At 42.7% G+C, this 26,620-nt stretch overlaps 1 protein-coding gene across 3 annotated transcripts in view; it reads left to right on the forward strand.

Annotated features, from left to right (window-relative positions):
• Window positions 1-26,620, forward strand: part of OSBPL10 (oxysterol binding protein like 10) — a 271,282-nt gene that overhangs the window by 94,638 nt on the left and 150,024 nt on the right. For all 3 annotated transcript variants that reach the window (XM_032459366.1, XM_032459364.1, XM_032459365.1), the window contains one exon: window positions 1,759-1,838. In XM_032459366.1, coding sequence (XP_032315257.1) covers window positions 1,759-1,838 — 80 coding nt within the window. The remainder of the gene's footprint in view (window positions 1-1,758; window positions 1,839-26,620) is intronic.

The raw sequence follows: 26,620 nt of genomic DNA on the forward strand, positions 1-26,620 counted from the left end.
CAGCAGTCACAGTCTTCCAACTATGCCCTCATCTCTTCTCCACCCGGGGACTGACAGTGATGGGTCACTTTGCAAAGCCAGACTGAGAGCCTCGTTCCCCCAGCTCAGAGTCCAGTTTTCACTGTTATTTCTGCAAGCTTTCCTACCAAGTGTAGGCTAAACTGAGGCTCCTTTATTACCTATACAAGTCATATTTCAGGATCTATAAAACAATCTCCAAAACTATGAAATAAAAATGCCTACAGTTGGAGAAAGTTCTTCAGTTTAGGGGGAACTGTGGAAAGATTCATGGTCTCTTTTGAGATTCATGCGGTTCGTGTCCCAGCTGCCTAGATTTATACGGTCCTTGGTTTTGCTTTGCTGTTTAGTGCTTAATAAATTATCAGAGCAGAAACAATAGCAGGCGAAAAACTTAATAGCGCTTTCCCCTCCTCTGCCTCTGGTTTATGAAATGACACCGACCCGTACAGAGAAACAGTCCAACCAATTTGACCATCAAGTTACCTCATTTTGCTTTTTAGTTGTAATTCTTATTAAACCCCAAGGTGGTTTTTGTTTTTTTTTGAGGATAGCTTTAATAGCAAACATAAAAGTTTTATTATCTGCATGAACTAATCACAGGGGCAAAATATAGCTTAAATTTACTACAGTAAAGGCAGGATAAAGGCCTATTTCTGCCTGGTCCTCGGCCCATCCCACGAGGACTTGGGCGTTGGTTTTCTCTTTTTGCATCTCACTACGTGTAGAGTTGAATCTTGATGTCAGTGGATGCACAGTTTTGGGGAATGTTTTTGGTGCAGAGCCTTGGATACTGCCATAAATGGGCAATTCTTCAAGTTTCCTAAGAAAAAACGCTCTTATTTCTGTAAAAATCCTTTTTCTTTGGAAGTGGAGCCCTGGTCTTCTGGTCTAGACCTCCAGATTTCCTCACCTGAAGTTCAAGCTGAAGTTGGGTTTAATTGAAAAATGGCCCTTAAGCCCATTTTTATAAACAGTACAGATTAATAGGGTAATCATTCTGGTTTTTGTATAGTCAGCATTTATGCAGTTAATACTAAAATGTTTATGCAGTGAGTTATGTAATTAAATTCATTCAGATTTTATTAGAACCTATTATGTATCCATGATCTTTTAAGAAAATAATTATATATTTGAGAAATGAGGATGTACTTGGAAGATTGTGACTCTACCAGTGACTTGTACTTTAATGTCTCTTTGAGGGAAACTTGAGGATCTCTAAGGCAGCATTTGGTACCTCGTTCTGTCCAATCGTAAGATGCATTCTTGAGAACACATATTAAAATGGTAATTCAACTGAACACTTACTTTGTGAAGGCTGGTAACTGCACAGTACAGCTCTGGTCGATAACCAGGGCCCTGAAATACTGTACTTTGATCCTCGTATTAGTCATACGTGATAGAGGACATTTAAAAATATTCCTGCTTTCTTTTCCTTGCTGCCTTTTAAGGAAGTAGAAATGACTTTTTCAGAAGAGGTTAAAAAACATGGCAAATTCTTCTTATAACAGACATTTCAGAATATGTTTTTAACGTGGTGTAAGAGGGATTTTTTTGGGTTGAGATTTAGTGGCAGTCTGTTTTTTGGTGCAAGTACAACCTGCAATTGCCTTTCCCTCCTTCTGCCACCCTTCAGCCCAGGCCCCCACCTGGGACGTAGAAATAGGTTGGATGTGGGTGTAGAAATAGGTTGGATGTGTTTTGGCACAATTGCTGCAAGCATTTCTTTCTCTCTTTCAGCTGCTGATGCAAAAGAGAAACAGTTCTGGGTGACTCAGCTTCGAGCGTGTGCCAAGTACCACATGGAGATGAATCCTAAGGTGAGTAACCCTGGGGAGGTAGGGGCGGTCGGCAGCTTGGGTGGCTCCCCTGCAGCTCAGTGATCTGTGACTCTGGGGAGGCTGCTTTCCATGTTACTTTTTAAGTTCTCCACCATCAAGGAATTCATCGTCGTCCTGCTACATTTATGCTTAAAGCCAAGAGAAAAGTGGGAGGATTCGCTTGTAGGTAGAGTGAAGAGGCAGGCAGACACTTTATTGGAACTGATCCTGGAAAGATTTCTAGTGCTTTTCGGTGTTGTCCATTTAGGCAGCTGGTAATTGCTCTGCTGAGAAGCTTGAGCTGATGGTTTCATTGAGGTGGCAGAGCAGTTAGGGTCCTTGTTCCTGAAGACTGGTTGTTGTCACTGAGCCTTAAATACAATGAGACTCCTGATTGATTCAACGCTCTGCAAGGAGCTTTCACATCTAAGTGTGTAAAAATGTTCTCAGGTCATTTGGCATCGAAGGATGAATTATTTTCGCCTCGGGATTCATTGTGAGATCTTGGATCAGATGTGATAGGAGGTAGGAGGTTGGCATTTTCATAAATTATTCAGAGGCTTTCCTGTCATGAAAATATAAACAAGTCAGAGAAAGTCAAATACTGTATGCTATTGCTTATATGTGGAATCTGAAAAATAATACAAATGAGTCTATATACAAAACAGAAACAGATGCACAGACATAGAAAACAAATTTATGGTTACCAAACGGGAGAGCGTGGGGGGAGGGACAAGTTAGGGATATGAGATTAACAGACAAACTACTGTACATAAAATAGGTAAGAGACAAGGATTTACTGCGTTGCACAGTATACCCAGTATCTTGTAATAACCTATAATGGAATATAATCTGCAAAAAACCCAAACCACTATGTTGTATGCCTGAAACTAACACAATATATAAACCAACTATACTTCAGTTTTAAAAATATATAGGAAATACTTGCAAAATGACTTTATTCAGAGCAATAAATATTTGTTAAAATGTTCAAAGGGCTGTCCCTTTTATATCATTTGTTCGAAGTTAGTTACAATATCTGATTGCAGTCTTTTTCTGTATTCCATGTATCTGACAGCAAGACCCACACCTAAAACTTCTTAGGACTCTATTTGCTGTGACCTCTGCTGCCTTGCTCAGGGCCGTGGGACACGTCTTGGTTAGTTATTCCTCCCTGTTCTGCCTCTTAAAGACAACTGAGATGATTTCTTCACAATGATTTCATTCACCTTTTTTTTTTTTTTCCCTTTCTGAAGACCTCTTCTCCTTGACTTGCTATGACGCCCCTCTTGATTTGGCCCCAGCAGGATCTGGGTAACTGTAGGTAGGACCCCCTGCGTCCACTTCTAAAGACTTTTTTCATCTGGCCTCTTATTTTCTAGGAATTTTAGTTGGAGTTTTGGACATTTCATTAGTATCTTATAAACACCTAGGCAAGGCACTATAAAAATATTTTTTCTTTTAAATGTATCTTTTTACTATTTATAAAATAGAACCAAAGGGGATAAAATACAAAGGATGTATCGCCACCTGTTGCCGTATGTGCTCACTGGAGATGAGGGTTCTTAACTGTGCCGGTGCATAAGTCTAACTCATTTAGGCTGTGTTAGTACGGATGTTTTTGTGCATGTATCTGTGTCTCTACACAAATGGGACCCTATCATGCTCACTGTTCTACCTTTTGTTTTCATTTATTAATAGATTTTGGACGTTTTTCCCTATTAGACATATGGGTCTACTACACTCTTTTTAGGGTGGTCTGAGGCTGTTCTAAGGAGTGATGCCAGTGCTTTGTTAAGTCCTTCACCGGTGGACTTAATTTGGTTGCTGTTGTATGTAATGCTATAGTAACCATCTTTGTACATGTATCTTTTGGTACCTCTAGGTGTGTCCCTGTATGAATTTATACCAGTGGGGGAGTACTGGGTCATAGAATATGTCTTCTAAACTTTCACAGACATTGCTCAGTTGTCATCTTAAAAAGTTGCACTGCTTTGTACTTCCATCAGTTCTTTGTGTAGGGGTGTTTTTTTCCTTCTCACTAACCATGGGTCTTATTAACATTCAGTTTTTGGTAGTCTCACGTATAAAAAATGGATTCCCCATTATTTTCGTTTCACTCTAAAACCATAACTGGGACTGACTATGTTTTCAAATATTTATTGGCTACTTGTGTGTTTTTTATGTGAAATGCAAGTTTACATCCTTCACTCATTTTTCTATGATTTCACCTTTCCTCCTTGATTTGCACTAGCTGTGTATGTGTTCATTATGTTTGTCCTTTGCCTGTCATTTGTACTTTATATATTTTCTCCTAGTAAGTCATTTGTATTTTGACTCTGAATCCATTTTTTTTGCTATGTAGAATATTTAATTTTTGTAGTCAAATTTATGAATATTTTCATTTTCGGTTTTTGATTTATGTCTTGTTTAGAAAGAGCTTCTCTGCTCCAAAATCATGAAAACCTTCTTCAGTTTTCTTCCAGTGAATTTATAGTTTAATTATCACGTTTAAAACATTGATTCATCTGAAATTTATTCTCAGTGTGAAAATTGCAGTAGGGAAACCAACTTTAAGTGCATCGCTGTTTTGAGGGATCCCTGGAGACAGGGAAAGGTAATGATAGGTACCTAGTGGTCGTAGAACTAGGAGAATTTGAAGATTCTCTGAAGGAAAGTTTGATTTCCTGATGCAGTCTCTGAGTAGCTTCAAGAATACAGATTAATCTACTAATATTCTAACCAAAGAAATAATACTTTGGAAGTTAGGGCCTGTAGGATTCCTTATTTGAGAGCTGGAGAGGAGACTGCTACCATCACTCATTTACATCATAGCAACTGTGATCAGTTAGGGAATCATAATTTTTCAGTTGTGAACAGGCCTTGTTCAGCAGAATCCTTAAGAAGTCCAAGTCTGCTCAGGCAGAAGTAAGCAGTGAAAATTAAGTCGGGCTTAAAGTGCATATAAACTTGATACCCGGTTAACCGTAGGATGGCTGCTGAATTTTCATCGAAGCTGTTAGGAACCCAAGCTAAGCCTTCTCCCTGTGGTCTTTCTAATTCTCTCTCAGCCGGCAGATCCCTCCCCAGTAGATTGTAGAGAATATTCTCCTTCCAGCTGCTTGGAATCTTACCTTTAAAAGGCGTTTTGTTTAAAATCCGGTGTTCCTGGAACAAATACTAGGCAGATGAATTAGGGTTATCATTCCAACTCACCTTGGTGAGAATTGCGGAATAACTGACTTCCAGATAGAATGCCGAAGCTACAAAGGGCTTTAAAAAAGATGACCAGTGGTTCCCAAACCCAGACCTGCCTCTGTCAGCCTCTAATGAGGTTTTCCCCAGTCTAGCAGTGAAATGAGAAAAACAAGGAGGGAATTGTTCCCAAAGACACCTTTATTCAATATAAAGCACTGCCCTTGATTCAGAAATCACATTGCCTTGCTTTTGGAGGGTTAAAACAGTCTTTTTATTGTAGAAGATGGTAGGATATTTGTTGATCAATCGGTTGCCTTTAAAAAAATTTCAGGTTTATTGAGTTATAATTTACAGAAAGTAAAATTTAGTTCTTTTAAGTGTGAAGTTCATTGACTCTTGACAAATGTATACAGTCTTGAAATCACCACCATCACAATTCTGCCATCCCCTAAGTTTCCCTCGTTACCCTCTTACGGTCAGTCCCTCCCCATCCCGCACAGCCCTTGGCAACCGCTGATCAATTTTCCGTCTCTAGTTTTGCACTTTGTAGAATGTTCTAAAAATGGAATTATACAACCTCTCACATCAGGTTTCCTTCAATTAGCATAATGCTTCTGAATTTCATCCATGCTGTTGTATCAGCGGTTGATTCTTTTTAACTTGTGCTGCTTTAGTGTGTGGTACTTTTTAATATTTTTATCTCCAGAAAAAATCAAAAGTGATTCACAGTTAACTCCCCAATTCTGAAATTGGTTCTCAGCTTTAAAATTCCTGAGTCAATTCGCGATCAAAAACAATTTTCATTGGCCTTTGAAATCTGAAGGTCTGGGTATGAATCCAGCCCTCTTTGGTTTACACATGAGGATGCTCCAGCCAGGAGAGTGGTGGTGCAGACTTGAACTGAGATCTCCTGGTTTCTCGTTCTTACCCACAGACATCAATCTGGCTGCCTTGTTCTTCCCTCCATGGGTGATGGGGTCCCTTTTAGGACACAGTCTGCTTCTAGATGGACAGAAATTGTCAAATAACAGGGAATCCCCCCCCCCCTTTTTTTGATGTTACACAGGTTCATTCTGTGGCCTCTAGTGTTGTCTGAGGCCTAGTTGTGAGGGTGTGGGGTAGGAAGCCAACTTTCCCTGAAAAGGCAAACAATAACAAAACAAGCACACTACTCTTAATGAAGTGAAAAAAATTTGAGAAGTAGTGAGCATTGCATTGATTGGGGAAGTGTTCAGAGAGAGCTGTAAGGCACCGTCCTCAGGAGAATGTTACTTGTGTCTGACTTTGAAAATATCAAAAATGAGGAGTGAGTGTCCTATTGTTTTTATCAAGGTGTTAGGAAACTCCTAGGATAGGAAATGGTGTTATGAGAGCTATGATGAGCACTGGGGATGAGAAAGGAACTGGCCAATTGATGGAGGTAATAGTTCATCCTAATATGGGAGTGACCCTCCCCTGGGTCAACGGTTACTCTTCCAGCTGTCCTATGAGGTAGGCAGTTTTATCTCCACTTCTACAAGTTAGAAAACTGAGGCCCACTGAACTGAAACGATGGGCTTGAAGTCACACACGCAGTTCATGAGTGACTGAGCTGGATGACGGGCCGGGTTGCTACAAATGCGCCGTCTACCATCCCGCTTTCCTGGCAGAAGCTGATTGGAAGGTTCATCATGGTTCTTAACCCCCTGGTACATGGAGGGTCAGCTCTGTAATAGAATGCCTGCAATTTTTATGCAATCAAGGGAACCCTCCTCTGATCTTTTATTTTTATTTTTTTAAGGGAGGTCCTGGGGATTGAACCCAGGACCTTGTGCATGCTAAGCATGTGCTCTACCACTGAGCTATACCCACCCACCCCTCCAGTCTTTTAAATTGATACTGATTCCAAAATTTTCTTCAGTGAGTTTGCTTGGAAGTAATGTTGGCCTTTTGTACCTATTTGGGGGGAGGTAAGTTTTTTGTGCAAGGTAAGCATTTTGGGCCCACAAATTTTGAATTCACAGTGTGTGCGGATGAAGCAGATATGTGTTTCAAGGACATTCTGGTTTAGAAGAAATGCTGTGGGGTGCAGAGTGAGGGGACCTCTACTGAAACCCCTCTCTGCCCACTGTGTGTCGAGCACACCTGCACGGGTCACTTTTAGTCTTTCTGATCCTCTGTCCTCATCTTGGAAATGGTGACAGCCACTACCTGCTAAGGTTGTCTGATAGCTCAAGCAGAATGATGCAGGTGAAAGCCAGCTGCCGACATGAGGCACGTGGAGGAGGTGGGGGCTGAGCCGAAAAGCTCTGACTTCAGTAAGACTGCTGCCTGGAGTCCAGCATCTAGGCTGTCCTGGGTATTTTGACAAACTCCTCCAGGAAGACAAGTGTGCCTTTTGATCCATTTGTGGGCATGTGTCTGCTTTTGAATAGGCTCCATTCTTTCCTAAGGCCATGCAGAGAACTCCGGGTCATCTACAATCAGCAGAAGTCAGTATTGGGGTAGGGGTGGGGAGTTGGAGGAATTTAGGAATAACACTGTTTCCAGGTTACTTCTGACCTCTGTGCAAAGTGGGATAATGAGGACAATAGTCAAATAATTAGAAAGCGTTTAAAGGACATTCAGGTTTTGAAGATTTTAGTTTTATTAGCTTTCGTCCTGATCAATTATGAGAATTTTTAAAGGCTAACTTTGATGAAAATTTACTGTATTTTAAATATTGTTTTGACTTTTTTCATCCAGACACGGAAGGTGGCTTCACTGGTAGGGGTGACTTGTATACAAAATTCACTAGTCTGTTCTGATGCTAATTGGGTTTTAGTACCACCTCACCTGACTTGCAGCCCTAAAGGACGAGTGTGCGACATGAGATACTGATTATCACTGCCTTGGGAAGTCCAGTCTCCAACCAGCAAGACGAAGGGGAGAGTAGGTGTGGGGGTCAAATGCTGGGGAGGCTCAGAGCTTCCCTTCCTGCTCAGCTGCCTCTTCTGACTGGCATCCCATCCCCACCACAAACATACTCTGGTATGAGTTGACTGCTGACAGCTTGTGAAGGTGTTTTTTTTCTTTCTCTAATGGAAGTAGCATTATCTTTGTAAAATTGTGGCTATTACATATACATAGTGCAAAACATTCAGAAGATAGGAAAGTGTAAAGAAGGAAAAAAATCACCCTGAATCCCAGCCCTAGACCTAGTCTCTGATGTACATTTGGGTGTACATCCTTGCAGACCCTTTTCTATGTTGATAAATAGGAGAACACGTGATGACATGTGGCGGGGCCATCCTTCCCGTATTTTCCGATTGTGCACGGAAAACACGTTTGTTCTCATGAGACGTTCACCTCTCCAGAGGATGGACTCTGAGACCAGGCTCTAGCCATGCCCCTACTCTCTGTTCACAATGACTGTGTGAGGGTAAGATCTGTAACCTGTGTCTCGGAACGTTTCTAGGATCTCCCTTTTGTTTTATCTTCCAGGCAGCTGCCTGCTGTTCCTTCTCCATCACTTCTCATCCCTTGTTCCTCTCCTGCTCTTGTTTAGATCCAGATAGGAAGTTAAGGAAACAAGGGAAGTCTTTCCTGCTGGTTGACCCACCTAACAACATGGAAAAATGTAGTTTTCTTTTAATTATATCTTTGGGGAAGCTAAGTAAGGAAAAGTAGGTATTTGGGGCATTTGAAATAGTTTGCAATATTCATTGTATTGGAAATCCTTTTTCTGGGCTCACAGGCCTGGCTCCAGGGATCCGGTTTCCTACCTGATACCCTGAGCAAACCCCGATGACCACATTCACTTAGGAAGACAGTAGTTCCCAGGGAATATTGTCTGTGTAGTGTTTGAAGACACTGAGGTTAGATCAGGTTGGTGTGTGTTTAGGACTCCTAGTCTTTGCTAGGTAATTCTAAGTTACAATGCAAATTTCAGGTACAGTCTTATGCAGATTTGGTCATGGAGGAATACGACTGTCTCATACAGGATTTTAAATTCATGATAAGTCTTAGAAGGTCTTGAATGAGCATTGAAGGCTGCTGCTTTTCAGGGAGTGTTTGTATAAATATTCATGCTGGAAGCTGCCCAAATCACAAGTATTTTTCTTTTTTCCTTTTTTTTTCATCCCTTAGAATGATAGTTGGTTTTTAGTTCATGTGAGGCTTCATGGTAGGAGAGCGCCATCTCCTCTGTGGGGGCTGGGGTCTGGCAGCCCCAGGAGTGGACGAGGCATCTTCTCTCCCCTTGCAGCCCCGAGGAAGCTAATATCCATCTTACACTCACCCCTGTGACAGCTGGCACTGGTGATACAGCTCCTAACTCACATCCCCTGCTTTTGTCTCCACATCTGGTCTACCTCCTCCTTCCCAGCGATGCAGGGGTTCCATGAGGGCCATTAGACGGTGAGAAAGGAGGCTGAAGAGTGATGAGCTGGCCTGGCCCCTTTGGCCCGGGAAAGCATGCTCTGTGGGTGACTTCTTTCTCTCTCATGGGCTCTGTGCTTCGTCGAGTGCACAGGAGAAGGTGGGCTGGCGACTCTACCCCTGGAAGCCACATTGCCAGGTGTAGGGGACCCTGTTGGGGGACATCTGGAGACTTTATCTGGGGAGGTGTGGGGGATGTGTGCACTATTTCTGGGGAATTAGAAGATTAGTCTGTTGCAGGGAGAGGAGGGTATGAGTGGGGAATTCTGTCTGTGTGTTAAATCCACAGCCTTGTGTGAGGAGTGAGGAGATTTGAAGCTGCTGTTCATTTCTCCCAGGAGATGAGGTTTCTAATGACAAATGACTACAACTGTCCTGACTTTCTGCTGCCCCGGGGTGTGAGCCAGAGGGCGCTGGAGGGGTGCTTTGATATCTTGGCTAGGATGTGTCACAACAGGAAGCACCTGCTTGCTGAGACTAACCCCGTGGCATTTGTAGAATCTGAAACCATGTGGTTATAATAAGGGACTTCAGATGTCATCCAATCCCGGCCCCACTGCATCCCACTATCTGCACAAAATGAAGAAAGGTAGGCTGATTTTCCTCAAAACATGACTCCATTTTATTCACCTGGAGGCGTCACTGTGGGTACCTCAGTGAGTGCGTGTTAGCATTTGGGGAGTAATCTGACAAATGGCATTGAACACCTCTCTTTTATGACTAAGCAAATTTGAGGCCCCTCAGAATAGTTTGGAACAGCTCAGAAGTAATGGAATGATGAAAGAGTGGGAAGGGCTCCTGGACTCCCTCTGTTCCACACATTTAAAGGACAGTAGATGGGGGGAATAGGACAAGAGGTCAGTCCTAAAACTGTGTGGTGCAATATGGAGGCCTCAAGTCATGTGAGGCTATTGAAATTTAAATTGTTTGAAATTACATTAAATTTGAAATTCAGTTTCTCAGTCACACTTAGCCACATTTCAGTAGCCATGCTTGACTGATGGCCGCAGTATTGGATGGCACAGGGACAGGACATTCCCATTGTCACAGAAGGGCTGATAAAGTTTCAATTATGACTTTATGGTATCTAAGGAGGAACTTACCAATGTCCAGTTTGATCTCCTCTTGTGCTGTGGACAGTGTTTTGCTTTTTTTAAATCTGAAAATGTTGACTGTGACCCTTGCCCCCCACCAGACCCTGCTATCCTTCCTTCCCTGTTCCCATAGCATCCTTCCTGTCAGGACTTATGGTCTACCCCACAGCCTTGGCATTGACTGTTCCGATCACTCTCACTTCTCCCGTGGCCCCATCTGTGCAAAGGGACACTGACTTGCCTCATCTGAAGGCAGGAACTGGTGTTCTCGTGTGGTCATGTTCCACTGAGTGCTCAATGCAGCTGTTTGTCAAGGAAAGTAGTTTGAGCTTTTGGGAGGAGAGAGAGGAGCAAGGAGGGGTTGCTGAGGGTGCTGCTCTTTGGTTTAAACCGACTTCACTAGCGCCCACCTCCTGACACAAAGTCCAGAGCTTTTGCCTTGGCGAAGGCCGCCCAAAATGTTTCAGGTCCGGTTTCTTCCCCTGCATCCTCACCCTCAGGCACCCCAAGTTCCAGACACGTGGCTCCCCCCTGCACATAGTGTATGTTCCTGGTTCCATGCTGTTCCCTGGGCTAGGAATTCCTTTCCTTCTCCAATCTTCTGTGGCAAATACCCACGTGGTCTTCAAGGTTCCTACAATTCTCTGATGCCTTCTTGATCTGCCTGCTCAGAGTGGACCTTCTCTCTTCTGTGCTCCCATTTATACCAGCACTCAGTGTGTTACAGTGCTTCTCATGGTGCGTGTGTGCGTGCGTGTGCTTGTGCTTACATCAGCCTTCAGGGTTGACTGTGTCCTTAACGCCCAGGAATGCAGGAAATCATAGTTGCTTCTTCCATACCTGCCACTGTCATGACAAGTCGTGGTGCGTACAAAGCACTTAGTGCACCTGAGGCCCTGAATAAATGTCCACCCTGCTTCCTCTTCTCCCTCCTGCCTGTTAACGTGTATTAGGAACGGTAGTATTCGTAGTGGTGGTGGTACTGGATTTGGGTTCCCTACACTATATCTGAGTTATCATAATTTAATTTTCCTTGAATAGTATTGTATTTTATATTACACCCAGTATTTGAGGATTCTTTCTATGTATGGATAGCGATGAGCTTCCTGTAGCTGAAATCAATCAGTAGTAACTTTCAAACAAAATGTGTCTTTTTTCTAAGAGAAAAGAACGTAAGTCAAAAGGAACATATTTGGGGGAAAAGAAAATAATAATGACATCTGTCAACATGTTTGTATGTGGTGGGTGCTAAGAGAAGTGCTCTTCTTAGATTATCTTACGTATTTCTCTTAACAGCTGTAGGAGGCAGGTACAGTGTTACTGCATTTTATAGGTGAGGACAGGTGATATTCTGGCTCACGGTCACATAGCTAGCAAGGGCTGCCATCTTTAAAAAAGATTTGAGATGTAATTCACAATAACATTTACCCTTTAAAAGTGTACCGTTCCGTGGTTTTTAGCATATTCACAAGTTATGCAGCCATCATCACTATCTCATCCCAGAATATTTTATCACCCCTAAAAGAAACCCCCCTGGGCCCATTACCAGTCATTATTCTTTCTCCACCCACCCTCTCTCCCAGTCCCTGCCAACCACAAACCACTGTCTCCAAAGATTGGCCTATTCTGGACATTTCATTGGGTATGTGGGTCTTTTGTGTCTGGCTTATTTCACTCAGCATAATGTTTTTGAGCTTCCTCCATGTTGGAGCAGGAATCAGTACTCATTCCCTTTTTATGGCTGAATAATATTCCACCTGTGTGGATGTGTCACATTTTTAAATCCATTCATCACTTGATGGATATTTGGCTTGTTTTCACTTTTTGGTTATTATGAATAATGCTGCTGTGAACATCTGTGCGTAAGTTTTTGTGTAAATGTTTTTGTTTCTTTTGGGTAGGAGTGGAATTGCCAGGTCACGTGGTTACTCTGTTTAATTCTTTTCCTTTTTTTTAATTGAAGTATAATTGGTTTACAATGTTGTGTCAGTTTCTGGTGTTTGGCATACTGTTTCAGTCATACATATCTATACATATATTCCTTTTCATGTTCTTTTTTATTATAGGTTATTACAAGATACTGAATATAGTTCTCTGTGCTATACAGTATAAACTTGTTGTTCATCTATTTTATATATAGTAGTATGTATCTGCAAATCTTGAACTCCCAATTTGTCCCTTCCTACCCCCTTCCCCCTACCAGTAACCATAAGCTTGTTTTCTGTGTCTGTTTCTGTTTTGTAAATAAGTTCATTTGTGTCTTTTTTTTTTTTTTAGATTACACATATAAAGTGATATTGTATGGTATTTTTCTTTCTCTTTCTGGCTTACTTCACTTAGAATGACGATCTCCAGGTTCATCCATGTTGATGCAAATAGTATTATTTCATTCTTTTTTTATAGCTGAGTAGTATTCCATTGTGTGTGTGTGTGTGTGTGTGTGTGTGTGTGTGTGTATGCACGCGCGCGCGCACCCCCCCCCCACACCAACTTCTTTATCCAGTCACCTGTCAATGGACATTTAGATGGCTTATCCATGTCTTAGCTATTGTAAATCATGCTGCTGTGAACACTGAGGTGCATATATCTTTTTGAATTAGTCTCCTCTGGATATATGCCTGGGAGTAAGATTGCTGGATCATAGGGTAAGTCTATTTTTAGTTTTTTGAAGAATCTCCATACTGTTCTCCATAGTGGCTGCACCAAACTTATGTTTAATTTTTTGAAGAGCTGTCACACTCTTTTCCAAAGCTGGTGCACCATTTTACATTCCCAGTGTATGTGGGTTCCAGTTTCACTACATCTCGTCAACACTTGATCTTGTCAGTGTTTTATTGTAGCCATCCTAGTGGGTATGAAGTTGTATTTCATTGTGGTTTTGGTCTGCATTTCCCTAGTAACTAATGATGTTGGGCATCTCTTCATGTGCTTATTAGCCATTCATATATCTTCTTTGGAAAAATGTCTACTTCAATCCTTCGTCATTATTTATCTGTTTACTTTTAATTGTTGAATTGTGAGAATTCTTTATATATTCTGGATACTAGACACTTACCAGATACATGATTAGCAAATACTTACTTCCATTCTGTGGCTTGTCTTTTCATTTTTCTCATCTTTTTTGACATAAGCAAACATTTTGAGAACAAATTGGCATCAGGTATAGTGGAGGAGTAGGGATTGGAGTCACAGGACCTGGTTTCTGTCTGTGCTTGGACCACTCACAGTGACTAACTCGTCTTGTAAGCTAGAGTAACTGAATCTTTTTTAACGTCAGTTCTCACCTCTGTAAATTGGGCAAAATAGTGGCATCAACCATGCAGGATGGTTTTTAGGATTAAATGACATTAAGCACTTCACAAATATCAGTTATTTTTGTAACACGAACGCTTCCAGCTCTGCTAGAACATCTGTGTTGACGGGGAACTTGGTTGTAGAGCTAGGCTCTACCTGAAGATGGGTCACTCAGGAGCAGAGTCTCCAAACCTCCTCCAAAACCTGCTTGCAATGACTCTTCCCTGAAAAAATTTGGTAGACTGTCCAAAGGATTATATTCCTCGTGCGTATAATCCAGACGTAACCAGTTTGGCATTGTTCCTATTGTGTGGTTTTGTGGTGAGTGGCTCCAAACTCACTTTCTGAGGCTGTGGGGTGAATGTCCCACTGGTTCAAAACCAGTCCTGTGTAGTGCCCCTTGGGACAAGTTACTCTCTGAGCCTCAGTGCCTCGTCTATGAAATGGGAACAACAGGTTTTTGGGTTTTTTTTGTTTTGTTTTGAAGTGAAAGCAGGTTTATTTGGAGAGATACACATTCCATAGGCAGAATGTGGTCTGTCTCAGAAGGGAGAGTGGCCCAGGGTGTGAGGATGGTTAGTTTTTATGGACGGGGTACCTTCAAAAGCTAACAGTGGGAGGATGACAATGGTTGTTGATGGGAAGATTGAACTGTGGGTTGTGGTGAGGATTCAGTGAGATCATGTCTGCTGTGATCTTCCTGTAGGACCAGATGCTGAGTTAGCGTCTATAAAGAGTTGGGCTTCCAGGGGGATTGGGCCTCAAGGTGGTGGTCTCCTGGGAGATGGCCAGGACCAGACTGCCCGAGACTGTACGCAGGGTTCATGACATGGGCTTGTTCTGATAAATGAGTCTGTCAAACAATCAGAAGAGAAATATTTTACCTCTTTAAATAGGCAACATTAAAATAGATGGAAAATTTAAGGAAGTAAAAGGGATGGGGAAGGCGTACCATGGTAGAACCAATGAACCAATCAAAACAAACAAAAAACAGAGCAAGTGGAGATACACAACCCACACAGTCTTCGGAAGGACACACAAAGGGCTTGTAACAGTGGCTGCCCCTGGGAGGGAAGGGAACTGGGGACTTAGGGTTGAAAGAAACTAGGGATTTAGATGTACCCTTTGATACTACTGGAAAATTTTATGTTAGACCAATATGTGTTGTAGTTACTCAAATGGTGAAAATTTAAATTTGTAAAATATTTTCTTAAAAAGCAGAGCTGAGGCCATTTGGCTAACTGCTGTGCTCTCCTGGGCCACTGTGAAGTTGGTCCTTTATCTGCAGACGGGAGCTCTTTACCAGACAGCCACTGATTAACCTGCGCCTCCTCACGTTCTCGCTTTGAAGAGTCTTAAAACCAAATGCCCTTGAAGATACTCAGTAATTCCAGATTTCTGCCAATTCAGATTAGGCTTCTATTCTTGTTTCTCTGAATTGATTTTATTTGATATGGTTTGAAGTTTTTAAAGTTTAATGCTCTTTGGGGGAAGTGCTCCTTTTCTCCCCTTATTTGAAGTTTTTATTTTAAAAAAGTTTAATTTTTTTATTAAAGTGTAGTTGATTTACAGTGTTAGTTTCAGGTGTACAGCAGAGTGATCCAGTTATCCATACATATATATACACACACACACATACTTTGAGTCTTTTCCATTATAGCTTATGACAAGAAATTGAATGTAGTTCACTGTGCTATACAAAAGTTCCTTATTGTTTATCTGTTTTATACATAGTAGTTGTATCTGTTAATCCCAACCCTTTACTTGAACTGCAGAGGGATGAGGATGATCTTGGGTAGCCCCCTCCTCAGCTGAAGCTTTCAGTGTCAGGGTGGTTGGCTGATGAGCATCAGACTCCCTCCGGGTGTGGGGTTCTGTGAGCAGAGCTTCTCCACTGGAGGATGAAGGGGGTTCATGCTTCCTACCTGAAAAGGTTTTTAGAAATCTCAAAAGATTCAAATAGCTTAAAAATGTTGTATTTCTTTCCTCAAATTGCTGGGTAAAAAGCAAGATAAACTGCATCTCCCATTGAGACCTTGAAGTAGGAGGTACCCCAAGGCTAGAAGCAGAGCCTCACGAGGGTCCTGTCTGTGTCCTTCAGTAGCAGGTCTTTGGGGGAGTCGAATACTATGGGTTTAAGCTTGATAAACTACCAGGAAGTAGAGTTGGACAAGCTTATCTGAGGATTTACTCTGCTTGGCTCTGTCTTCCCATTTTCTGCTGCTGGGCAGTTTGACTTTCATGTTGTCTTAAGCTCAGTGCCGTTTTTCTTTTAGAATTGTTCACACACAGTTACCTTTTGGGTACTAAAACTACGTGTAAAACATCACCCTCCTAAACACACCATCAAATTAAGTAAATAAAACACAATTTAAGGACAGCTTTTATTAAAACGATAAAGTTTAGGGTGTTTTTTATTGTCTTAATAAAGTGCAGCAATTTTGCATACCTTCTTGAGCATAATTTTAAAATTAGGCTGCCTACCTCTCCTGAGAGGAAAGTAGTGCTACTAAGGAGGATGACCTTAGGTCAAGGGGGCCTTCAGATTAAACATTATTAGGAAAAAAAATTTTTTTAGGGAAAAATAAGCGTGCAGTTTTGATTCAGTTGAACTAATGTATTCTGGCATTCATCTGCATGTAAACAGAGCTCTGTCCTAGAATAATGGTGGAGTTGCTGTTTCTGTCTAAAATATTGGTGGGTGGTTTTATGTTGATCGGCCTCTGGGAGAAGTTTTGATTTGAGGCAGGATAGACAACCCTTTGTCTGAGGACATCTCCTACACATTATCGCAGGTTAAGTATGAATGAAGATGCTGAAGATGGGAGAATCCATGCATAAAGCTGGACTCAGTGGTTGATGGTCTGGTCCCTGTTTTGCTGACTTAGGGAGAGAAGCTTAGAAGGAGGCCATCTTGGGAAGAGTGTTCAACAAATACTGAATGTGTGTGTTGTGGTGTTCTGGTTCTGGGGTTACAATGGTTCCATGGAGAGTGGCCACGTGGAGCTCACGCTTTTGGAGGGGAGACAGTCAACAAACAGATAGGTATTAGGTCAGGTAGCCATAGTTTCTAGAAGAAAAAGCCAGAGGGATCCTAGAAAACAACTGAGGATTTTAAGATATCCCTACTCAAAAATATATCCCATGTACTCTGTAGTCTTTAAAAATGCCAGTGTCTTAAAGATCAGGAAGGCTGTGGAAATCAGATTAAATGACTAGAGACATGACAACTAAATACAATACCTGACCTTGAACTGGATTTGACTTTGTATTGGCAAAATTAGATTATGCACCGTGGGTTAGCTAAGGGTAGCTGATAACTGTTTTGTGGTTATGGAAGAAAATATCCTTGTTTTTAGGAAAGACCCACTGCAGTAGTTAATACCTAAGGCAAAAGGCCATGATAACATGTAACTTCACTCAAATGGTTTAGGAAAAAAATTTTTTTGGTGGGGGGAAGTAAATAAGTTTATTTATTAATGGAGGTACTAGGGATTGAACCCAGGACCTTGTGCATACTAAGCATGTGCTCTACCACTGAGCTATGCCCACCCCCAGGAAAATTTTTATGTATATTATGATTATACTTGTGTGTGTGTTTGTAGGGGTGAAGGAGGGAGAGGAGAGGGAACAACTGATAAAACGTGGGATAAAGTGGTAATTGCTGAAACTAAGTAAAGGGTATATAAAAGTTTTTTTTTTTTCAACTTTCTGTAAGTTTCCAATTATTTCCATGTAAAAAGTTTTTAAAAAATCACGTATAGCCTAACATTTTTAAAAACAAGGTCCTATTTTTTAAAAAAATACAAATATTCCTTGGGAGAAATACCCTATAAATCATTTATATATTTAGGGAAAGTACTTATTTACTTGCTATTATCTAGCTGAGACTAACCACCAAGGAATTCATTGGTTTGGTTTTCTGAGAGTTAAAGAGATTTTGGAGAAAAGAGAAGTTTTAGGGTCATTGCAGTCAGACTAACGTGGAGACTTGGTTAGAATACTTGGCCTTGGAGAGCAGGGAGGACAAGTGATGGAAGATGGAGATTTACAAAGGAAGGTGGGCTAAGCCAGTGATAAATTACCCTGACTGAATTTGACGACCTGTCTAGCCCCTTCTATATGTATCTTTGGCATTTATCTTTAAAAAAAAAACAAAACAAAACTGGAGTATAGTCCAGTTTACAGTGTTGTGTCAATTTCTGGTGTACAGCATAATGTTTCTCATACATAGATTCCTTTTCATGTTCTAAAAGCACCTTTATTTAGATATAATTTACATATGAACGAAGGCTGTTGATGACCAAAAATAAAAATATTTTATATAAATATATAAAATTATTATGCCAGTTGCTATCAAAATGTTAGGTACAGTGGTAAGTAAGTACTTTAATAGACATTATTTCATTGAATCCTTCCGAGACTCTTACAAGGTAGTTTTAGTTTCCTGATAAGAGAACGAGAATAATAAAACCCTGAGAGATTGTAAATAACTACACACATACCTGGGAAGGGGCTGAGTTTTGAACGCAGGTCTCTGATACTCGGAAGCCAGAGGACGGGGCTGCCTTGCCATGTCTGGGACCCCTGATGCAGGGATCGGGCAGGGAAGGTGAGCAGAGACTCTATATGTCTCTGGTACCTTGGAACAGAACATGGGGGCACTTCTGAAATGTGGAAGAAGTAAATTGATACTTCTCAGCCCAGGAAGTGAAGAAAGAGCTCGTAAGCAATAGATCATGAATATGTCAGTGCAGGAAAACGAAAATATTTGGGAAGTTAGTGGAGCAGTTGTGGGTTAGTAGCCATGGAGTTGGTTTTGGGCTGGATAATCTGTCCCATCCATCCATCCATCCATCTGCCCATCAGTATCCATCGATACCCATCCACTTACCCCTGCCTATTGGAGTTGTGTCCTCAAGGTGACGGACCCTGATGATGAGTTTTTGGTTCTGCCAGGCACCTGCATCCCCCAACCTCTCTTGACCGTGCTGCAGATTTGATGATCCTGTTTCTTTACCACGAACTTTATCCCTATCACCTTCTACTCTCAGCTGCTTTTACAGCCCCCTGCGGACTCCTCAACACCTACCCTCAACAACCTGGAGAGGTTGTCAAGAAGCCCACTGGAGTTAACATACAGGGACATTTTCAGTGGAACCCTGAGTTCCATTAGGAGGTTGGCATCCACCTTCCAGATCTTTCTTCTCTCTGAACCCTCCTTGGCCAGGTCAGCAGCTGGAAAAATTTGCTGATGCCTGATACCTGTACTTAGGATATTTATTTTTCATTCATCTTGGCAGCTTCTCTTAATGGCATCTTTTTATCCCTCTTCAGCTGTGTTACTTGGCAGACTTGCATCCCTCTTTGGATTGAAACGTTCTTTTGTGCACTGGACAGCGGGCATTTATAAACTGCCTACAGCGTTCAGTACGCTCTCCCTGCTGCTCTCTTTTACCGCTTACAGCATAGAAGCTCTGTTTCTAGACCCTCATCATGTATTGAGGTGAAAAACAAGAACAACAGGAAACTCCTTTTGACCAATGGAAATAGTTTGTTCAAATGCCAGTAAAACATGTTCTCCTTTCATGATACTAATGATAAATGGTGCACTCTAGTTCCTGAGTTCCTTCTGCACAAATCACCTGATAGCAGGGTTTGCGGCCTCGGCATTGTTGACATCTTCGGCTGGATAATAGAATTCTCTGCTGTGAGGATGGTCCTGAGCATTACAGAACACTCAGCAGCATCCCTGGCCACTGCCACTAGATGCTAGTAGCCACCTCCTCCCAGTGACACCCCCTAAATTCTGCTGACTCTGCAAATGCTTCTTAGCCAGGGAGGGAAGCAAAATTACCCCTGGTGGAGAACTGCTGCCTTGTGTAATTCTCACAATAATCCTGTTAGGTAGGTATCGTCTCCATTTCACAAATGAGGAAACAGAGGTTAAATGATCAGGAAAGTTAAATAGCCACAGATCTAGGACAGGACAGAGGTGAGACCTGAAGCCGCCCCCCATGTTTGCCTCTTCATGTGATGCTCTTTTGTACCCGCAGCTGCTGGGAAATTGTGCTTCAGGGGACAGGGAGCGGCCAGGCCAGTGGGGTTGCTGTGCAGCTGAGCCTTTGCTCTTGGGGGAGGCCCCTTTCTCCTGCCGGGGTGAGACAGCCCATCCATCACCACTTGAGTCTCCTGGGCTTCTCCCTCAACGAGGGATGCAGAGTGTAACTGAGAGATTTTAGCAGCGGAACCAGAATGCGCTCGCAGTCCTGCTGCACCAAGCCATGGAAGGGAGGTCCCCAGACCCAGCCATGGAATGCAGGGGACCCCATACTTTGCAGCCTTGGACCCCCTTTGCCAGGAGGCTGCACAAATTTGAGAAGACCTAGGGGCACCCCTGGCCTGTGTTGCTGTTGAAGAAGTGATCGGGTGTTTCTGAAGTTTTATTTCTGCATATGTGCTGTGCTGCACTGATGGGTGGAGGAGAGGTGGAGAGAATGTTCACTGGAGGCCGAGGCTTGACAGCCAGTGTGGGAGCTGGGCTGAGTTCTGGCCAGGGGATCTGGGGACCCCCGGATGGGCTGCAGCCACTCAGCCACTGTGAGGACCCACAGCAGTGCATCCTCCTGCCTCATCAGGCTGTGGGCAGAGGCAGAGAGAGGGTCTTGCCAGCTCCCCCACCCCTGGTGATCAAAGGTAAGTGGAGTCCTGAGAACTGGGGAGTGGGGTTGAGGGGCTCGTTTACTCACGGCTCCCCTTCATGTCTCTCCGACCAAAGAAGAAGTGCTTCTGCCCTGGGATGGTATGGTCATAGGCGCCTGGGGCACCGGGAGTTCTGCACATTTTGAAGCCATAAGTGGTCTTTCCCCCAGGAGAATGCACAGTCCAGAACAGCTGGACTTCAAGGGATGTCTGTTGAGAATCTGATTTTTGAAATAGGAGAGTCCTAGAGTTGTCTTTGAAATAAGAAAACAAACTCCTGTCTCATCTTTTGTGAAGACGTTCTGCAGCGTTAGCTCCTGACCTTAGAAAACTGATTTGATTTGCTGGCTTTTGAAGCCAGCTCGAGTCATTGTATTGTTAGTGCTTCCTCTCATCATCTCAAGTATCAAACGATACCCAGACACACCAGCGAGTGGGTGCAGCTCAGGACCGAGTTGGGAGACTGGAGTGTTTTGGTAGTTCTGCCATCGGCTTTGACCTTGAGCTGTTTGCTTTCTTTTGCACCCAAGTTTCATACTCTTTTTTTTTTTTTTTTTAATTGACATGTAGTCAGTTTACAATGTCGTGTTAATTTCTGGTGCACAGTGTAGTGATTCAGTTATACACATATATATTTTCATATTCTTTTTTATTATAGGCTATTATAAGATACTGAATATAGTTCCCTGTGCTGTACAGTAAGACCTTGCTGTTGATCTGTTTTATATATAGTAGTTCGCATCTGCAAATCCCGAACTCCCACTTTATTCCTCCACCCCCACCCTGAACCACAAGTTTGTTTTCTATGTCTTTGAGTCTGTTTCTGTTTTGTAAATAAGTTCGTCTCATTTTTTTAAGATTCCACACATAACTGATATCATATGGTATTTGTCTTTCTCTGTCTGACTTCCTTGACTTAGTATGGTAATCTCTAGTTCCATCCATGTTGCTGCAAATGGCACTGTTTTATTCTAAGTTTCATATTCTGTAGAGTAGGTGGAGCCCACCCCCTACCCTGTGCATTTTGCAGAGATACTGCAAGATAAGTAAATGACTGCTTTTAGAGAGGCTTAATTAAAGTAACTATTAATATCATAATTATGATGATGATGAATAGTATAATTGCCAGTTTTTTGTGCTCAGAGTGCTGGGAGGGTACACCGGGGATGCTCTGCTGTGGACCTCCCTGTGTTTTTGTGGGAAGAGAAGGAAGAACATTTCTCTCTGTTTCTCCCTCACACTTACTTTAATTCGATAGTGTACATAAAGGAGAGTTTTGATTTGCTCTTTTATATTTTTGGAAGCTCTTTGCTGCCCCCTCACTCTTGGCCCCTCCATTCTGTTCCCGTCCCCCAAAGTCACCATTTTAGGCACTGTTTTCAACAAGACAGGGACATGAGGCTAGGCCATATTTTATAAATTGTTTTGAATATTATAAAGTTTTTGTATTGTTTTGTTTGTATTTTTCATGATAGTCTTCTTTCCACGCCTGTGTGTGTGTGTGTGTGTGTGAGAGAGAATCTGCCTTTAAAAAAAAGAGGAGGATATAGCTCAGTGGTAGAGAACATGCTTACCATGCACGAGGTCCTGGGTTCAATCCTCATGACCTCCATTTAAAAATTAAAAAAAAAAACCCCACTTTAAAAGAGGGAAAAAAACAAATTAGCTTCATGGTGTGTAATGGAATGCATGTATCCTGATTCTCTTAATAATCTCTTGGGTGGTCATTTTTGGGGTGCATAATAGACCCTTGAAGTAGATAAAGTCCTTGTTTATCTATGGTATGACGCAGTAAATCCAGTGAGATCTAGAGTAGGGGATCTCCTGGTCTTGGCTCTGTGTGCTTGGAGTTAATCACTCAGCTTCTCTGGGCCTCAGTTTTCCTATTAAAAAGAGATTTGGGCTAGAATATAGTCTCAGATCCTATCCAGCTTTAAATGTTGTAAACTCATCCTCAGAACTTGTATACTAGTTATCTATTGCTGTGTAACAGGTAAACAGCTTACAATTTAATGTCTGAAAACCACAACCATTTATTTAGCTTATAGTTATGCTGGGCATTTCTTCTTGTCTGAGCTGGGCTCAGTTGATGTCGTTCGGGCTTGTTTATGGGTCTGCAGTCAGTTACTGGGTGGGTTGGGCCTTGTATTCCTAGATGGCCTCACTCATATGTCTGGTGGTTGGCTGGCTGTTGGCTGGGCAGTTAGGGTGGTGGTCAAAGAACTACATGTTTCTCATCCTCCAGCAGGCCACCCTGGGTCCATTTGCATGTGGCTGGGCAGGGTTCCCAAAGTAGCAAGAACAGAAGCTTAAAAGTGCCCTTGTACCCTAGGTGTGGGACTGGCACAGCATTGCATTCATAGGTGAGAGCAAGTCACAGGGCCAAGCAGATCTGGGAGGAGGGGAGATAGACCCCAACTCCTGTTGGCAACAGCCAAGTATTGGGGCTGTTTTTACAGTCTTAACGTCCTATGAACTGAACCTTTGCATAGCAGTTAAAGACTGTAGAAAAGGGGGAAGCTGAACACAGAGATTTCAAGGACTTCTTCCAGTCAGTGTTGTGTTCTTAATGTAAGAACAACAAACAAAACAAAGAAAGAAGCAAACAAACCCTTCTTTGGAGTACTGCTGTGTATATGCTAGAGACTTTCCCCAGCCCCGTTACTGAGTCCAAGCTTGTGCTGCTTACCACATGACAGGCCAGTAAATCGAGAAATGAGTTGTTGAGGCAAGGAATAGTTACTTTATTTGGAAAACCAGCAGACTAAAATGATGGTGGCCTAGTGTCCCAAGAACCATCTTCCCCAAGTTAGAATTCAGGCTTCTTTTATACTAAAAGGGGGGGGGGGTGGTGTGTGGTTGGTTGTTGTAGACTTCTTGGTGTCGGAATTCTTTGTTCTTGCAGCTGTCCACACCTCCAACGAGACAGATGTTGCTCTCTGTTCTGCAACTTTGTAAAATCACTATATGAATGGAAAAGTGTTAAACCTTTAAAGGTCAGAGCCTTGAGAATGGGCTCTCCTATATATTTCAGGCTACAGGCAACAGTCTTCACTTGTAGTGAAAGCAATGGAATACCAAGGTTGAAGTAAGAGAAACAGATCCAATACGAGGTCAGATCCAATATGTTCTTCCCTATTATAGCACCAGGGTTCTGAAGACAAATTCCACGTGGCTGCTGTTTTGAGACTGTTTTGTGTGGGATTTGATGGCTATAGCAATGAACTGTAACCCAGAACAAATGTTTCTAGTTGAAATATACACCCAATGTTGTGTAATCCCAAAGGGAGGGGCCTACCAGTTCTCTGTGGAGGGTCAGGGAAGATTGTGACGATGTGATTCTAGCTGGATGAGTGAGTTGGCATTTATTGAGCAGACAGGGGCTGGCATGGGCATGGGGGGAGGGTGGCAGATAAAGGGAACAGCTTGCATGGAGGTTCTGTGCCTGAGAAAGACCAAAGGTCTCAGGATCCAGAACGTCCTGGGGTCAGTAAGGCCTGAGTTAGGGAGCAGATATGGTAGGTCACAAATGTGATGTCAAAAAATGCTTCTCTCATCACTGAGAGAGATGGAGCTGGACAGCCTTAGGAGTTGTTTTCACTTTCTCTGAGATGGTGAAAATGAACCAGAAGTTGGGCATGTGCCCTGAATTTGCCTTTGTATGTTCTGGAAGACAAGAAGGTAGTGCATTTGTTTTTCCATTTCTTCACTTCTGAGGCATTTGTTGAGTCCAGGGCATGAATGTCATATCCCACATCTATTACAATGAGAGAATAAATATTTACATCTTATTTAGTCCTGACTATTTCCTGGGTGACTTTGAGGTAGCCAAGAGTAGCCATGAACGCGCAATGAAGAGGCGTTCTGCCCTCCTGTTAGGTACTCAAAGTGGGCGCTTCCTCTAGAGCAGCCTAGAAACGTCATTGTGGGGAGACTGCCTGTCACAAGAGCTGTTGGGTGCCATCCCAGTAGCCAGTCCCTCTTTGTTCTTGCCCCTGGAGCCCTGATTTGCTCCACAGCTGATGGCCTCTGGCCCAGGGATGACTTGTGCTTTGTCTGAGCTCCTGCTGGCCAGGTACCCACTCACCAGCCCCTCCTGTAGCTGAAGATGGTCACGAGACCCATCCTGACTAGTAGGGCACAAGGAGGAGGCTCCTAGGGGCATAAAGGGAATATTTTGATTCTGGTAAAAAGAGAAAGCTATAGTAGAAAGTCCCTTGGTTTTATCTCCTTTCCTTCTTACTCTGGATACTCGTGTGATGACTAAGTATGTGGAGTAGTGGCAGCCAGCTTGTCACCATGAGGGATGGCACCTTTGGGCCAAAGCCACTACACAGGGGGTGATTGAGTGGAAGGTGGAAAGAATCACCAAATCAGCTCTGGGACCACCCAGCTCTGAACTTCCTGCTAAGGAATTAAAAGGCACTTAAAGTTCAGACCACTGTCAGTCAGTTTTACAGCCTTTCCTAAGTGATAGACTGTCTGTGTCATAATCATGGATGTAATTAAACAAAGAGGGAAACAAGGTGTACCTTTTATCCGACTCAGTTTTAATTTGGGAGGCAATGTTGAAGACCATTTTACATGGCCTGGTATTCTTGGCTTTTTGACTAGAAATGCTCTTCAGCTGTCCCTGTGTTAGTACTAAAACCTGGACAGAGAGGTGACAGCAGTGAGTGGGCATGTAGGGGGCAGGGATTGCTCCCATGTATTCTGGAGCAAAAGCAAAATTATAGGCATGGGCTTTGTCATGGAAACTAGTTGTTTTTTAGTATTTTTTTTTTGGTATATATTTATTAAAGTATAGTCAGTTTATAATGTTTCAGTTTCTGGTGTACAGCACAATGCTTCAGTCATACATGGACATACATATATTTGTTTTCATATTCTTTTTCACCATAAGTTACTATAAGATATTGAATATAGTTCCCTGTGCTGTACAGTGTGAACTTGTTTATCGGATTTTGTGAGAATCCTCCTGTATTTTGAAGTGAGAGACACTCTGCCAGAGTTCAGTAGGTGTTCTGTGCGATTCACTGGGTTTGTAGATGCAATTCTTGGTGTATTTGTGGGAGAGGGTGAGCTAGAAGTCTCTCTACTCCATCATGTTGGCACCTCCCTAGTTCTTTAAGACATGGGTTTCTTTTTGTTTAAACACAATGTTAGATTTGAGAATGGTAGAGCATGAGTTTCAAAAAGAACTGAAGAAAAAAGTCACTGAGTCAAATTGGACTCTGACTAGTGGAACTTGGGATTTTCATGTTTGGAATGAGAATCAGTGTTTCTAACCATGACCTTGTACCAGCCGTATGTCCATATTTGAACAAGGGATTGGAGGGGAATGTGAAATTCTTGCAGTTAGAGCAAATAGCAAAATGTGTGCCTGAGAAAGTGTGGGCTGTTCATCAAGAGGGTAACAGACCTGGAAGAAAAATAACAGAATTATGCCAGAGTTTATAGAACCACGCTGCGTTCAGAAACAAACAGCAAACTTTTATGGCAGGTGTTTTGGCACCTAAACCCTCATCCTGGATAATTTCGTGTGGAGCAAATTTGCCTGTTCAGCTGTGTGTAAGGAAGGCCTTTAGGGGGCCCCTTGCGCCCCATTTCCAGGCAGGTTCAGTCAGTGGCGGGGGCAGGGTGGAAGCTGTGTGGGCGGAGCATGGATGGTGGCTGTGGTTTCCCCTTTCCCTCCTTTGGGGTGAGCGTGTCCCGCCCCCCACATCCCGCCCACCATGTCCAGCCCCTTTGGATGCTGCTTCTATGCCACCCCCATGGTCGATCCCTCCAGCCCTAGAGGTTGTCATTGTTTCCTGATGTCATGAACCTCTAGGATGCCTCACCCCTCCCTGGTTGTTCTTTCTGCTCTTCCATCCTCTGTATAAGCAGTATTCCAAATTAAATTCCCTCTGAGAGATGTCTGATCTCCTGACTGGGCACAGTTTTGTTATCTTAGAATGAGCACAGTTCCATGTTGGGGAGACCCACATTCCGACCACCAGTTTGGAGGACTTCCTTGGTGGTCAGCATGGAGGTGAATTGGGGTGGCAGCAGGGAGTGGTTCTGAGGAGGGAACTCTGGACAGGAATGGTTACC

The sequence above is a fragment of the Camelus ferus genome, chromosome 17 (assembly GCF_009834535.1).
Source record: "Camelus ferus isolate YT-003-E chromosome 17, BCGSAC_Cfer_1.0, whole genome shotgun sequence".
In the NCBI taxonomy this organism is placed as follows: domain Eukaryota; kingdom Metazoa; phylum Chordata; class Mammalia; order Artiodactyla; family Camelidae; genus Camelus; species Camelus ferus.